The 14,960-nt window shown below is 39.8% G+C and overlaps 1 protein-coding gene across 1 annotated transcript in view; it reads left to right on the forward strand.

Moving 5' to 3' along the window:
* Positions 1-493: 493 nt before the first annotated feature.
* Positions 494-14,960, forward strand: part of LOC128663158 (cytochrome c oxidase subunit 5A, mitochondrial) — a 39,845-nt gene continuing 25,378 nt past the window's right edge. The window contains exons 1-2 of the mRNA XM_053717352.1: positions 494-745; positions 6,515-6,631. Coding sequence (XP_053573327.1) covers positions 652-745; positions 6,515-6,631 — 211 coding nt within the window. The 5' untranslated portion in view covers positions 494-651. The remainder of the gene's footprint in view (positions 746-6,514; positions 6,632-14,960) is intronic.

Below are 14,960 nucleotides of genomic sequence, written 5' to 3' on the forward strand. Positions count from 1 at the left end.
TCTGAGATTAAAGTTCTAAAATGTAAGGCAGAGAAAATTATTTAGAACGCTAAACTCAGATTTTACCCTGATATATGTGATATTAGACCAAGACACTAAATCATATAGAAAAAAGGAAAAGATGGTACATATGCAGGCTATACCTTTATTAGGAATATACCGTGTGTCACCTTTTACTTTCTACATAATTGTACCCAGAGGCCTAAAAAGGCAGGGTGGTCTCCTAGGTGTTGCACCGGACATTTATGATTGATATTTTAAAAACAATTGGGTGTGCTTGTGCGGATCCCAGCCTCTGCTGTCAGCCACCACAGTACCATCATATGAGTAAAGCCACTAATACTTGAAAAGTTGAAATTATTAACATTTCATTCACAGCACTAACAAGACAACTAATACATCCTCCAGAGCGTGGGGCTCGTCCATGGAAAGGACGCTCTAGTCTAACCTTGGCAAGTCTCTATGATACAGTTAAGTCACAGCACAAGGAGCCCGCCCCTCTTTCCCCTTGTGTGTCTCTTTCAGTGAACTGTGTTGGCGTGTGGTTGAGGGCGAGCGTGTAGTGTGCGCGTGCCTTTTGCTTCCGGTCTGCGTCCCCGGCTAACAGCTCACTTTCCCGTCACCACACAGAGACACCGGTACACCACCGCCATGTTGGGAGCTGCTCTTCTCCGGCGCTGCGCGTCCTCTGGTATCCGCAGTCTAGTTCGCTGCCGCCCGCAGCCTGCTCCTGTTTGCTCCCCAGGTGAGCCGCCAGTCTCATTGTATTATGCCCTTGAGCTGTAAGGGAGGGTAGGAGAATGACAGCGATGTGCCGGCTTCAATAGTGTTCCTAAGATCGTGTAGCTTGCTGCTTGGATTTTGGTTTTCCCATTAACCGACTCCTAGAGCTAGCAATGTTTTTTAAAATATCCGAGTCCTCCCCAGTATAACGCATACCGGTTGTGACCTCTCTGTCTCCTGGGAAGCACTACAACCCCGGCCTTGGCTGTGCCCTTGTAATGACCCGAGAGAGGCTTCACGTGAGGCCTACTCACTAGCTGTAGGTTGTAGTTCTGGACTAATCTAACAGCATATTAGGCGGAAGATTGCTGTGTGTAAGATAGATCATACTCGATAGTCGTCAGCATACACCTAGTAGCGTTAGTGAATGAGCTTTGCTATTCACTAGAGCTCTTGTATGTAAAAGTATTAATCAGCTGATGCCTTTAACCTCTTGTTATCAGAAAGCTGTTATCCATCATTCAGCGAAGTGGTTAAATACGAAAAGATCCCTACATTCCTTATGTCTTGATATATGCTGTAACACAGAAAACTCAGCATTGAAATGTGCATGGGTGCATTTAATTTTGAAACCTAAGAATTTTTGCAATATACTTCTATTGGCAAAAATGCGTCTAGTAATTATTACTGTTTTTCAGTAGCATATGCACGTATGCAGTGTGAGTCCCTGTATTAAAACACCTTCCCTCCACAGTGAGCCAGCAGTGGTGTGTACTGCTTCTGTAAAGACATTATTTGTGCCATAGAAGGCAGTGGCTTTGAGGTGGTGTGATATTTGAATGCAGGGGCCCTCAGAGTAATAACTTTTACTGGAATCTTTTTTTCTAATGGAAGTATATTTTAAAGATGCTTAAATGTCAAATTGAAATGCACCCATGCACACTACAATGTTGACCTTTCTACCCCTTTTAAAATGTATTCATACATTCATTTAGCATATCTAGTTATTGGCAGCAGTAGCAATGTCTTTCCTAAGTAAGTCCCATTATCTTTTGCTAAAAGGCAATGTAGGATGTGTTAAGACGTGAAGATCAAAATTAAACATTGATATATACATAGCATTCATTGTTTCAATCCTTACATGTACACGTACTTCGATAACCAAACTTTAATCTTTCTCTTGTTATTTGTTGAAGAGTACCTAAGTAGGCTTAGGAACGTGCATGTGTTTTGAGCGCTGGTTACAATGTTATACAACCTTGTATAATATTGTTGAATGTGATTTGTAGTTTAATGTTAAATATATGTAAATTACCTTGGTGTTGTCTAATATGACCTTGGAATGGTCTAAAATGAAATGTCACTAAAACTGTTTTGTTCCAGTCACCCTAGAGAGGTTAAAAAGCAAAATTGATTCATGCAAATTGTCCAAACAAGCTACATGATTTGCAGCATTTTTAAAACAAATGTTACAGAATTTGCTTTTGACCTCACTAGGATAATTGTTCACATAAAAACAAGGTGCTTAAAGGGACATGAAACACAATTCTTTTTTCTTTCATGATTTAGAAAAAAAACATGCAATTTTAAACAACTTTCTAATTTACTTCTATTAGCTAATTTGCTTCATTCTCTTGATATCCTTTGCTGCAAAGCATATCTAGATAGGCTTAGTAGCTGCCGATTGGTGGCTGCACATAGATGCCTCATGTGATTGGCTCCCCCATGTGCTTCACTATTTATTCAACATAGGATATATAAAGAATGAAGCAAAATAGCTAATAGAAGTAAATTGGAATGTTCTTTAAAATTTTATTCTCTACCTGAATCATGAAAGATTTTTGGGGGGTTTAGTGTCCCTTTAATGTCCCTTTAAGGCTTATTATACACATGCAATTACTAAAACTTTTTTTTATTAGTATTCATTTTAGTTTTAATGCAGTTTCTGTATACACATTAGGACCCACTCAATTCTGTAATGACCTTGTTTTGTGGTGGACCTAGGAGTTAAAGGGACAGTATACTGTAAAATAGTTTTTCCCTTAATGTGTTTACAATTGCTTTTTTTACCAACTGCAGAGTAAAAAATGTATGAAAATTAGCTTTTTAAGGTTTATTTCTGTATATTAAAGCTCTGATATTGTGTTTTGAAGCCACAGCCTAATAAAATAGGTTGAGCTTGTAGGTATAATCAGATCTCATTACTGTATCACATTGTGCACATATACCTGCTTCTTTATATTATATCTGTCCTTAAAGGATTACTTTATGTTATAATTTTTAAGACACACAACTAACATATTAAAGTTAATAAACATTAATTAAAACCTACTGACCTATATTTTCTCCAAAACAAAGTTTCATAACGTTCTAAAAGTTATATCTTTTATTCGCCGATGTCACGTTATCCTGCCCACTATTTTCAGCACTGCATGTTCAAAATACTTAAACCAATAACTTTGTGTTTAAAGCGCCATTTTGAAACCTAGGTATTGTAAACGGATTGGTACAGAGCAAAGGATACCCACGGAGTGGGTTTGGAAAACAATTAAATTTGCAGACAAGATTTCTGATATATGGTAGAGATATGTTAATGAAATGCTATTGATAAAAAGCGTATTTGGGGTAGTTAGTTAGTAACAGGCATAGAAAATATTTACTTACAGTGGCCCTTTAAAACAACCACCAATACTTTGAGAGAACAATGGAAAATCAACATTTTATTACCTTATCTCTGCTTTATCACACTGGGAGTGTAATTTCTTCTGCTGGCTGTGTTTACAAAGCTTATCTATAGCTGGTACGCGCGGCCACAAACTTTCAGAATAGGTGGGGATACCACATGCTAAATTAACAATTTCAAATGCCAATATAAGGGTAAAGGAGCTACTTGTAAACAATTTAATACACTGCAGCAGGTAAAGTGGATCATTGGGAACAAATTAAAGGGGAGAAAATTTTTGAGTAAACTGTCCCTTTAACTAGCAATATATACCTATTAGATGAAACTTCCAACTGCATTAAGTTGCTAATCACTTGCTACACTGCATCACATTACAGAAAAGATTTATTCCATAATGTGATGCAGCATACACCTGCTGATTGCCGCTTATAACAGTATATGTTTAAGAATACTTAAATTGTGTAAATCAGGAAATATAACATCTATGGGTGAAATGATGCCTAGCATTTTTTTTCTGAGTTTCAGCATGCTTATTTTTTTTTGTAGTTTGCAGCGTAGATGTTTAGTGCATGGATTCTTAAAGTGTAGCATTTATAACACATATCTGAAAATGGGGTCATCTTTTACTAGTGTTATTAATGTTAGGTTTTCTATACATTGCTGGCTGTGTAGAATTGTACTTCACAATATATCAGCAAGGGGATAGTATTTCTGCTTTTAACATTGCCAGTTGTACGTGTGTTAACAGAAGCAGCTGATGGAAACCCGGAAACAAGGTGACTTTGAGGAACTATAAAATGAAAGTGTGAGACTTGGTGATTGCTTTTGTGTTTTACTTCCTGGTTGCTTAGCAGTATCCTCATTGGCTTGTGCAATCAGTTCATTAATTTTATCTCTAGCTACGATTTGATTGGCTTTTCTGTTGGGAAATAGTTGTGATGTTAAAGGGACACTGAACCCAAATTTTTCTTTCATGATTCAGATACAGCATGCAATTTTATGCAACTTTCTAATTTACTCCTATTATTTTTTTTTTCATTCTCTTGCTATCTTTATTTGAAAAAGAAGGAATCTAAGTTTTGTTTTTTTTAGTTCAGTACTCTGGACAACACTTTTTTATTGGTGGCTGAATTTAACCACCAATCAGCAAGGGCAACTCATGTTGTTCACCAAAAATGGGCTGGCATCTAAACTTAAATTCTTGCATTTCAAATAAAGATACCAAGAGAGTAAATAATTTGATAATAGGAGTAAATTAGAAAGTTGTTTAAAATTCCATACTCTATCTGAATCACAAAAGAAAAAAAATGGGTTGTGTCCCTTTAAGAGATGACATGTTTCCTTTTAAGATTGTGAAATTATGGAAAATAGTGGGGGGGGGGGTGTTCTAGGCATGAACTTTTTTTTTTTTTTAAGTAATACATTTAAACCCCACTTTCTAATACCACAAAGGTTGCACACATTTACGTTCCTCCCGGAGATAATAGTGGGTCAGCAATATAAATTAATGTTAGATACAGAATTTAAGATTTATTGATTTATTTTTTTTGTGTCCCTTTTTCTCGTGTTCTTTTAATTTAAAATCTTATTACAAGAAAATAAAATGGGTATAAGCTTGGCTACACAGACCAATAAACCCACCTCTGCTGCCACACAATCCTATTAGAGACATCAGCATCATTTTCCTATGTGGTATTAAAAAGTGGGGTTTAATTTTATCTTTTTAAAATAGATGCTCCTGTCCAGAATAAAAGAGTTTTATGCATGTTCTAGAGAGACCATCTTTAGGGTGCACAGATGTTTCAGTAAAAACCAAAGGGAGTGTATGCTATGTGTGTATGTCATCAGCCTGCTTTATGATTTGAAGGTACCTTTTTAATGGGCGCACCGCCCATAAGATATTACTGACCACTCAACTAAAGCCAAATTAACCTTAAAAAGCTAATATTAAAATGTTTTGTTTCTTGCACAAATTATCAAATACATTTCTTAAATGATAAAATCAATATAAATTGTAAAATATCTTCATTTATTATTTTTATTTTAAATAGAGCTGTTTTTGTGATATTTTCTAGTTCATTTTTTATGGCTATGCTGCATCACTTTCAAGTGCTTCAACGTTTGGATATCCTGTTCCTTTACAGTAAAGTCATACTTAGACATTCATAATTTAGACAGAGCATACAGTTTTAAACAACGTTCCAATTTACTTCTATTGTTTAATTTGCTTCCTTCTTTTGCTATTCTTTGCTGAAAGGTTTATCTATGTAAGCTTAGAAGCAGCAAAGAACCTAGGTTCTAGCTGCTGATTGGTGGCTGCATATGTATACTGATTGTCATTGACTCAGCCATGTGTTTAGTTAGAAACCAGTAGTGCATTGCTGCTCCTTCAACAAATGATGCCAAGAGAATGAAACAAATGTGATAATAGAAGTAAACTGGAAAGTTTTTTTTAAAATTGTATGTTCTACCTAAATCATGAAAGAGAAATGTTGGGTTTCATTTCCCTTTAAATAAGCACACTTTATAATTATAGTATTTATAGCCTAATACTGGTATGTTGTTGTTACAAAAAATAAAAACATGATACAGCCTTTTCCTAATAGTTTTTATAAAAGTAAACTTTTTATAATTGAATTTTATTAGCACTGTCTATTTTGCTTTTAATTGGTTTATTGTACTAAACCTGAAGGTTTGAATAGTATGGCAACATATAATGACTAATAGGGGTTTATAAACCTATATATTGCTTTGTTGCTAGCTGTAACTTTTTAGAGTCAAGAAGTGGTGTAAAGTTTGTGTGGTTATATGTAAATTCCAAAAGCGAATTTAAAGTCTACATTTTATCAATCATCACATTCCAGATATGGCCAGAAGTAATGCAGCCGCTCTTATTCAGAGTGTATGCAATGCAAGTCTATCAGTTTATCCTCTTATGGCCAATTGAGGGTGGGAATAGCTACAATGCGTAATTCCGTTTTACAGCTTCATCTGTTTTTCTTGCCTTACCAGTCCTTTTTCTTGATGAAGATCAATGTTTTTATGTTGCCCTTAGCAAAGGAACTTGAGAGTAATATTTAATTAGTATCTCAATTCTTTATTGCACAGCTGCAGTAGCGGTTCGATGCTATTCCCATGCAAAACACGAGTCAGATGAAGAGTTTGATGCTCGCTGGGTGACTTACTTCAATAAACCAGACATTGATGCCTGGGAACTGAGAAAAGGTAAGATTAGGCTATATTAAGTTCATTACCTATTTTACATTGTGGCAATTTTCAAACGTGCTTGCTTTTTCAAATGCTTTATATATAATAGACTATTAAATCAAGGTAACTTTTTTTTTATTTATTTATTTTTTAAATATCTGCTCTAAGACTTAATAGTAAATCTAATGTCCATAATTTAAAACAATCCACCAAAGAATTTTAAGAACCCCCAGTTTCTTCCTTGCCCACATTCTAATGTAGGGCTGCACGATTAATCGCATATGCGACTAATCGCCGCGATTTTAAAACCGTGAGGAGTCGCGATTTTTTCCTACATAAAAAAATTTCTTTAGAAGTGGCTGTAATGCATTGATTTATTTGTGATTTCTTGCAAACCAGCTCCATCTAGTGGTTGCTTTTAGCACACATTTGTAAAATGGCTCTTTTTACTTTCACTTTCTGTTCTCATAAGCAGCCGATCAATCTAGAAATCTAAAAGCAGAGCCCATGCAGGAATGAAGAGCAGAGAAAGCCACTTACTTATATTTCCCCCTAGGGACGTCTGCAGTCTGAAACTTGGGGTATGTAAACATTATGGAACCTCCCACACAATTTCCTGCTCTCTGAGAAACGGCTCAAATGCATAGCCGATGCAGCTAACCCCACGGCTCCCAAAAAGGCTAAAACTGCAGTCTCCTCTGCTACTGGGTTAACTTAACTGCATCTACAAAGTATTTTATATCCGCAATGCACATCATTTCTGAAAGGAGCAGCCCCCCACCCCTACTGCTATATGCCTGTAATGGATTCCTGGACAGGAGCAGGGCTATAATATTTATATGTGGCTTACACTGCTTCATATGTTAATCATACCACTGTCCTCAGTTAGAATGACTGTCCAAGAAAACATGAGAATGTTGTGTGTCATAAGACCTAATAACTGGCTAGTGGCTACTATTTAATCACATCACAGGCAGCAAATTTTATTTTAACTATTTTGTGGTTTGTATTTTTATGCTCCAAGAGTGTATTGGACATTGAGAAACATGTACATTTGGATTCTGTACTGTTAAATAAACTTTATAATGCAAAATTAAGGTGTTATAGTCATTTATAAGAAAACCGCGATTAAATCGCAATCACTTTTTTTTGTCCATATAGTCCCTCCTAGGCTCCGCCCACCCCAGTCATTCTCTTTGCCGTTGCACAGGCAACATCTCCACGGAGATGGTGAAGAGTATGTGGTGATTAGTTGTAGTTTTTTATTCTACTATCAAGAGTTTGTTATTTTAAAATAGTGCTGGTATGTACTATTTACTCTGAAACAGAAAAAGATGAAGAATTCTGTTTGTGAGAGGAATATGATTTTAGCAGCAGTAACTAAAATCGTTTGCTGTTTCCACATAGGACTGTTGAGATGAAATAACTTCAGTTGGGGGAAACAGTTAGCAGACTTTTCTGCTTAAGGTATGACTAGCCATTTTTCTAACAAGACTGTAATGCTGGAAGGCTGTCATTCCCCTCATGGGGACCGGTAAGCCATTTTCTTAATCAAACAGAATAAAGGGCTTAATGTGGGCTATAAAACTGTTAGACATTTTTATGGGCAAGATCGATTGCTTTATTTGGGCTTTTTATAAAGATTGATGTTGATATTCACACTTATAAAATTTGGGGAACGTTTTTTAACGTCAGGCACTGGTTTAGACACCTTTTCAGTCAGGAAGGGCCTTCCCTGTAGTAGGCTGAGCCTCATTTTCGCGCCATTACTGCGCAGTTTCTTTTGAGAGCAGGACATGCAGCTGCATGTGTGTGGGTCTGAAAATATTTGAAAAGGTTCCTAGAAGGCTTCATTTGGTATCGTATACCCCCTGGGTTTGGTAAAGTCGCAGCAAAGGCTGTAGCTGGGACTGTAGAGGGGTTAAAACTTTAACCGGCTCCGGTTTCTTCATTTTAAGGGTTAAAGGTCTCAAATTTGGGGTGCAATGCTTTGAATGCTTTAAGACACTGTGGTGAAAATTAGGTTAAATTTGAACAATTCCTTCATAGTTTTTCACATATTCAGTAATAAAGTGTGCACTGTTTAAAATTTAAAGAGACAGTAACGGTTTTGTTTAAAAACGGTTTTTGTACTTTATTGATAAACATTCTGGAACTGAGAGCGATATTCAATACTCTCAGGGCTTGGCCTCAACTAGCAAAGGCCAGATTCATAAGATTCCAATCAGACAATATGACGACTATTGCTTACATCAACCATCAGGGGGGAACAAGGAGTTTCCTGGCGATGAGAGAAGTGACCAAAATCATAAAATGGGCGGAGGATCACTCCTGCCACCTATCTGCGATCCACATCCCAGGAGTGGAAAACTGAGGCGGATTATCCGAGTCGTCAGACATTCCATCCGGGGGAGTGGGAACTCCACTCAGAGATATTTGCCCAGTTGACTCAATTATGGGGCATTCCAGACATGGATCTGATGGCGTCTCGTCAGAACTTCAAGGTTCCCTGCTACGGGTCCAGATCCAGGGATCCCAAGGCGACTCTAGTGGATGCATTAGTAGCGCCTTGGACCTTCAACCTAGCTTATGCGTCTCCACTGTTTCCTCTCATTCCCAGGCTGGTAGCCAGGATCAAGCAGGAGAGGGCCTCAGTGATCTTGATAGCTCCTGCGTGGCCACGCAGGACTTGGTATGCAGGCCTGGTGAATATGTCATCGGCTCCACCATGGAAGCTACCTTTGAGACAGGATCTTCTAGTACAGGGTCCATTCGAACATCCAAATCTAGTTTCCCTCCAGCTAACGGCTTGGAAATTGAACGCTTGATTTCTTCTGTTATGTGTGATCAGTCCACGGGTCATCATTACTTCTGGGATATAACTCCTCCCCAACAGGAAATGCAAGAGGATTCACCCAGCAGAGCTGCATATAGCTCCTCCCCTCTACGTCAGTCCCAGTCATTCTCTTGCACCCAACGACTAGATAGGATGTGTGAGAGGACTATGGTGATTATACTTAGTTTTTATGACTTCAATCAAAAGTTTGTTATTTTAAAATAGCACCGGAGCGTGTTATTACTTCTCTGGCAGAGTTTGAGGAAGAATCTGACAGAGATTTTTTTACTATGATTTTAACCGGAGTCGTTAAGACCATATTGCTGTTCTCGACCATCTGAGGGAGGTAAAGGCTTCAGATCAGGGGACAGCGGGCAGATGAATCTGCATTGAGGTATGTGGCAGTTTTTATTTTCTGAATGGAATTGATGAGAAAAGCCTGCCATACCGTTAAAATGACATGTATGTATACACTTCAGTATTCTGGGGATGGTATTTCACCGGAACTACTGTGTTAAAGGTCACTAATCCTTTTAATAACTATTCTCATGTTAAACGTTTTTGCTGGAATGTAGAATCGTTTACATTGCTGAGGTACTGTGTGAATAAATGTTTGGGCATTATTTTCCACTTGGCAGTTTTTTGCTTTAATTGTGACAGTTTCGTTTCTCTTCACTGCTGTGTGGGAGAGGGAGGGGCCGTTTTTGGCGCTCTTTGCTACGCATCAAAAAATTCCAGTCAGCTACTTTTATATTTCCTGCATGATCCGGTTCATCTCTGACAGATCTCAGGGGTCTTCAAACTTCTTTGAAGGGAGGTAAATTCTCTCAGCAGAGCTGTGAGAATTCTTATAGTGACTGTGTATAAAAAACGTTGTTTTGTTTTCTTATGTACAAATTTAATTAGTGTTGTTTTTTACTAATGGGAACAAACCTTTGCTAAAAGTTGTGTTGTTTTAAAGTTTGATGCAATAACTGTTTTTTCAGTTCATTATTTCAACTGTCATTTAATCGTTAGTACCTCTTTGAGGCACAGTGCGTTTTTTTTGCTAAAAAAGATTATAACCAAGTTGTAAGTTTTTTTGCTAGTGTGTTAAACATGTCTGACTCAGAGGAAGATATCTGTGTCATTTGTTCCAATGCCAAGGTGGAGCCCAATAGAAATTTATGTACTAACTGTATTGATGCTACTTTAAATAAAAGTCAATCTGTACAATGTGAACAAATTTCACCAAACAGCGAGGGGAGAGTTATGCCGACTAACTCGCCTCACGCGACAGTACCTGCATCTCCCGCCCGGGAGGTGCGTGATATTTTGGCGCCTAGTACATCTGGGCGGCCATTACAGATAACATTACAAGATATGGCTACTGTTATGACTGAAGTTTTGTCTAAATTACCTGAACTAAGAGGCAAGCGTGATCACTCTGGGGTGAGAACAGAGTGCGCTGACAATGCTAGGGCCATGTCTGATACTGCGTCACAGCTCGCAGAGCATGAGGACGGAGAGCTTCATTCTGTGGGTGACGGTTCTGATCCAAACAGATTGGACTCAGATATTTCAAATTTTAAATTTAAATTGGAGAACCTCCGTGTACTACTAGGGGAGGTCTTAGCAGCTCTCAACGATTGTAACACTGTTGCAATACCAGAGAAACTGTGTAGGTTGGATAAATACTTTGCGGTACCGGCGAGTACTGACGTTTTTCCTATACCTAAGAGACTAACTGAAATTGTTACTAAGGAGTGGGATAGACCCGGTGTGCCGTTCTCACCCCCTCCAATATTTAGAAAGATGTTTCCAATAGACGCCACCACTCGGGACTTATGGCAAACGGTCCCCAAGGTGGAGGGAGCAGTTTCTACTTTAGCTAAGCGTACCACTATCCCGGTGGAGGATAGCTGTGCTTTCTCAGATCCAATGGATAAAAAATTAGAGGGTTACCTTAAGAAAATGTTTGTTCAACAAGGTTTTATATTGCAACCCCTTGCTTGTATCGCGCCGATTACGGCTGCGGCAGCATTTTGGATTGAGTCGCTTGAAGAGAACCTTAGTTCCTCTACGCTAGACGACATTACGGACAGGCTTAGAGTCCTTAAACTAGCTAATTCTTTCATTTCGGAGGCCGTAGTACATTTAACCAAACTTACGGCTAAGAACTCAGGATTCGCCATACAGGCACGCAGGGCACTGTGGCTAAAATCCTGGTCAGCTGATGTTACTTCTAAGTCCAAATTACTTAATATACCTTTCAAGGGGCAGTCCTTATTCGGGCCCGGTTTGAAAGAAATTATCGCTGACATTACGGGAGGTAAGGGCCACGCCCTACCTCAAGACAAGGCCAAAGCTAAGGCTAGACAGTCTAATTTTCGTCCCTTTCGGAATTTCAAAACAGGAGCAGCATCAACCTCCACTGCACCAAAACAGGAAGGAGCTGTTGCTCGTTACAGGCAAGGCTGGAAGCCTAACCAGTCCTGGAACAAAAGCAAGCAGGCCAGGAAACCTGCTGCTGCCCCAAAGACAGCATGAACCGAGAGCCCCCGATCCGGGACCGGATCTAGTAGGGGGCAGACTCTCTCTCTTCGCCCAGGCCTGGGCAAGAGATGTTCAGGATCCCTGGGCACTAGAGATCATATCTCAGGGATACCTTCTAGACTTCAAATTATCTCCCCCAAGAGGGAGATTTCATCTGTCAAGGTTGTCAACAAACCAGATAAAGAAAGAAGCGTTTCTACGCTGCGTACAAGATCTGTTAACAATGGGAGTGATCCATCCGGTTCCGTGGTCGGAACAAGGACAAGGGTTCTACTCAAACCTGTTTGTGGTTCCCAAAAAAGAGGGAACTTTCAGGCCAATCTTAGATTTAAAGACTCTAAACAAATTCCTAAGAGTTCCATCGTTCAAAATGGAAACTATTCGGACAATCTTACCCATGATCCAAGAGGGTCAGTACATGACCACAGTGGATTTAAAGGATGCTTACCTTCACATACCGATCCACAAAGATCATCACCGGTATCTAAGGTTTGCCTTCTTAGACAGGCACTACCAGTTTGTAGCTCTTCCATTCGGATTGGCTACGGCTCCAAGAATCTTCACAAAGGTTCTGGGTGCCCTTCTAGCGGTACTAAGACCGCGAGGGATTTCGGTAGCTCCGTACCTAGACGACATTCTAATACAAGCTTCAAGCTTTCAAACTGCCAAGTCTCATACAGAGTTAGTTCTGGCATTTCTAAGGTCGCATGGATGGAAAGTGAACGAAAAGAAGAGTTCTCTCTTTCCTCTCACAAGAGTTCCATTCTTGGGGACTCTTATAGATTCTGTAGAAATGAAGATTTACCTGACAGAAGACAGGTTAACAAAACTTCAAAATGCATGCCGCGTCCTTCATTCCATTCAACACCCGTCAGTAGCTCAATGCATGGAGGTGATCGGCTTAATGGTAGCGGCAATGGACATAGTACCTTTTGCACGCCTACACCTCAGACCGCTGCAATTATGCATGCTGAGTCAGTGGAATGGGGATTACTCAGATTTGTCCCCTACTCTGAATCTGAATCAAGAGACCAGAAATTCTCTTCTATGGTGGCTTCATCGGCCACACCTGTCCAGGGGGATGCCATTCAGCAGGCCAGACTGGACAATTGTAACAACAGACGCCAGCCTACTAGGTTGGGGTGCTGTCTGGAATTCTCTGAAGGCTCAGGGACTATGGAATCAGGAGGAGAGTCTCCTTCCAATAAACATTCTGGAATTGAGAGCAGTTCTCAATGCCCTTCTGGCTTGGCCCCAGTTAATAACTCGGGGGTTCATCAGGTTTCAGTCGGACAACATCACGACTGTAGCTTACATCAACCATCAGGGAGGGACAAGAAGCTCCCTAGCAATGATGGAAGTATCAAAGATAATTCGCTGGGCAGAGTCTCACTCTTGCCACCTGTCAGCAATCCACATCCCGGGAGTGGAGAACTGGGAGGCGGATTTCTTGAGTCGCCAGACTCTTCATCCGGGGGAGTGGGAACTTCATCCGGAGGTCTTTGCCCAAATACTTCGACGTTGGGGCAAACCAGAGATAGATCTCATGGCGTCTCGCCAGAACGCCAAACTTCCTCGCTACGGGTCCAGATCCAGGGATCCGGGAGCAGTTCTGATAGATGCTTTGACAGCACCTTGGAACTTCAGGATGGCTTATGTGTTTCCACCCTTCCCGCTGCTTCCTCGATTGATTGCCAAAATCAAACAGGAGAGAGCATCAGTAATTCTAATAGCACCTGCTTGGCCACGCAGGACTTGGTATGCAGATCTAGTGGACATGTCATCCTGTCCGCCTTGGTCTCTACCTCTAAGACAGGACCTTCTGATACAGGGTCCATTCAAACATCAAAATCTAACTTCTCTGAAGCTGACTGCTTGGAAATTGAACGCTTGATTTTATCAAAACGTGGTTTTTCTGAGTCGGTTATTGATACCCTGATTCAGGCTAGGAAGCCTGTTACCAGAAGGATTTACCATAAAATATGGCGGAAATACCTATACTGGTGCGAATCCAAAGGTTACTCCTGGAGTAAGGTTAGGATCGCTAGGATATTGTCTTTTCTACAAGAAGGTTTAGAAAAGGGTTTATCAGCTAGTTCATTAAAGGGACAGATTTCAGCTCTGTCTATCTTGTTACACAGACGTCTGTCAGAAAATCCAGACGTCCAGTCCTTTTGTCAGGCTTTAGCTAGGATCAAGCCTGTGTTTAAAGCTGTTGCTCCACCATGGAGTTTAAACTTAGTTCTTAACGTTTTACAGGGTGTTCCGTTTGAACCCCTTCATTCCATCGATATAAAAATGTTATCTTGGAAAGTTCTGTTTTTAATGGCTATTTCCTCGGCTCGAAGAGTCTCTGAGTTATCAGCCTTACATTGTGATTCCCCTTATCTGATTTTTCACTCAGACAAGGTAGTTCTGCGTACTAAACCTGGGTTCTTACCTAAGGTAGTCACTAACAGGAACATCAATCAAGAGATTGTTGTCCCATCCTTGTGTCCAAATCCTTCTTCAAAGAAGGAACGTCTTTTACACAATCTGGATGTAGTTCGTGCCCTCAAGTTCTACTTGCAGGCAACTAAAGATTTTCGCCAAACTTCTTCCTTGTTTGTCGTTTACTCTGGACAGAGGAGAGGTCAAAAAGCTTCTGCTACCTCTCTCTCTTTTTGGCTTCGTAGCATAATACGTTTAGCCTATGAGACTGCTGGACAGCAGCCTCCTGAAAGAATTACAGCTCACTCCACTAGAGCTGTGGCTTCCACTTGGGCCTTTAAGAATGAGGCCTCTGTTGAACAGATTTGCAAGGCTGCAACTTGGTCTTCGCTTCATACTTTTTCCAAATTTTACAAATTTGACACTTTTGCTTCTTCGGAGGCTATTTTTGGGAGAAAGGTTCTTCAGGCAGTGGTTCCTTCTGTATAATGAGCCTGCCTATCCCTCCCGTCATCCGTGTACTTTTGCTTTGGTATTGGTATCCCA

This window comes from Bombina bombina, chromosome 6, assembly GCF_027579735.1.
Source record: "Bombina bombina isolate aBomBom1 chromosome 6, aBomBom1.pri, whole genome shotgun sequence".
Lineage (NCBI taxonomy): Eukaryota > Metazoa > Chordata > Amphibia > Anura > Bombinatoridae > Bombina > Bombina bombina.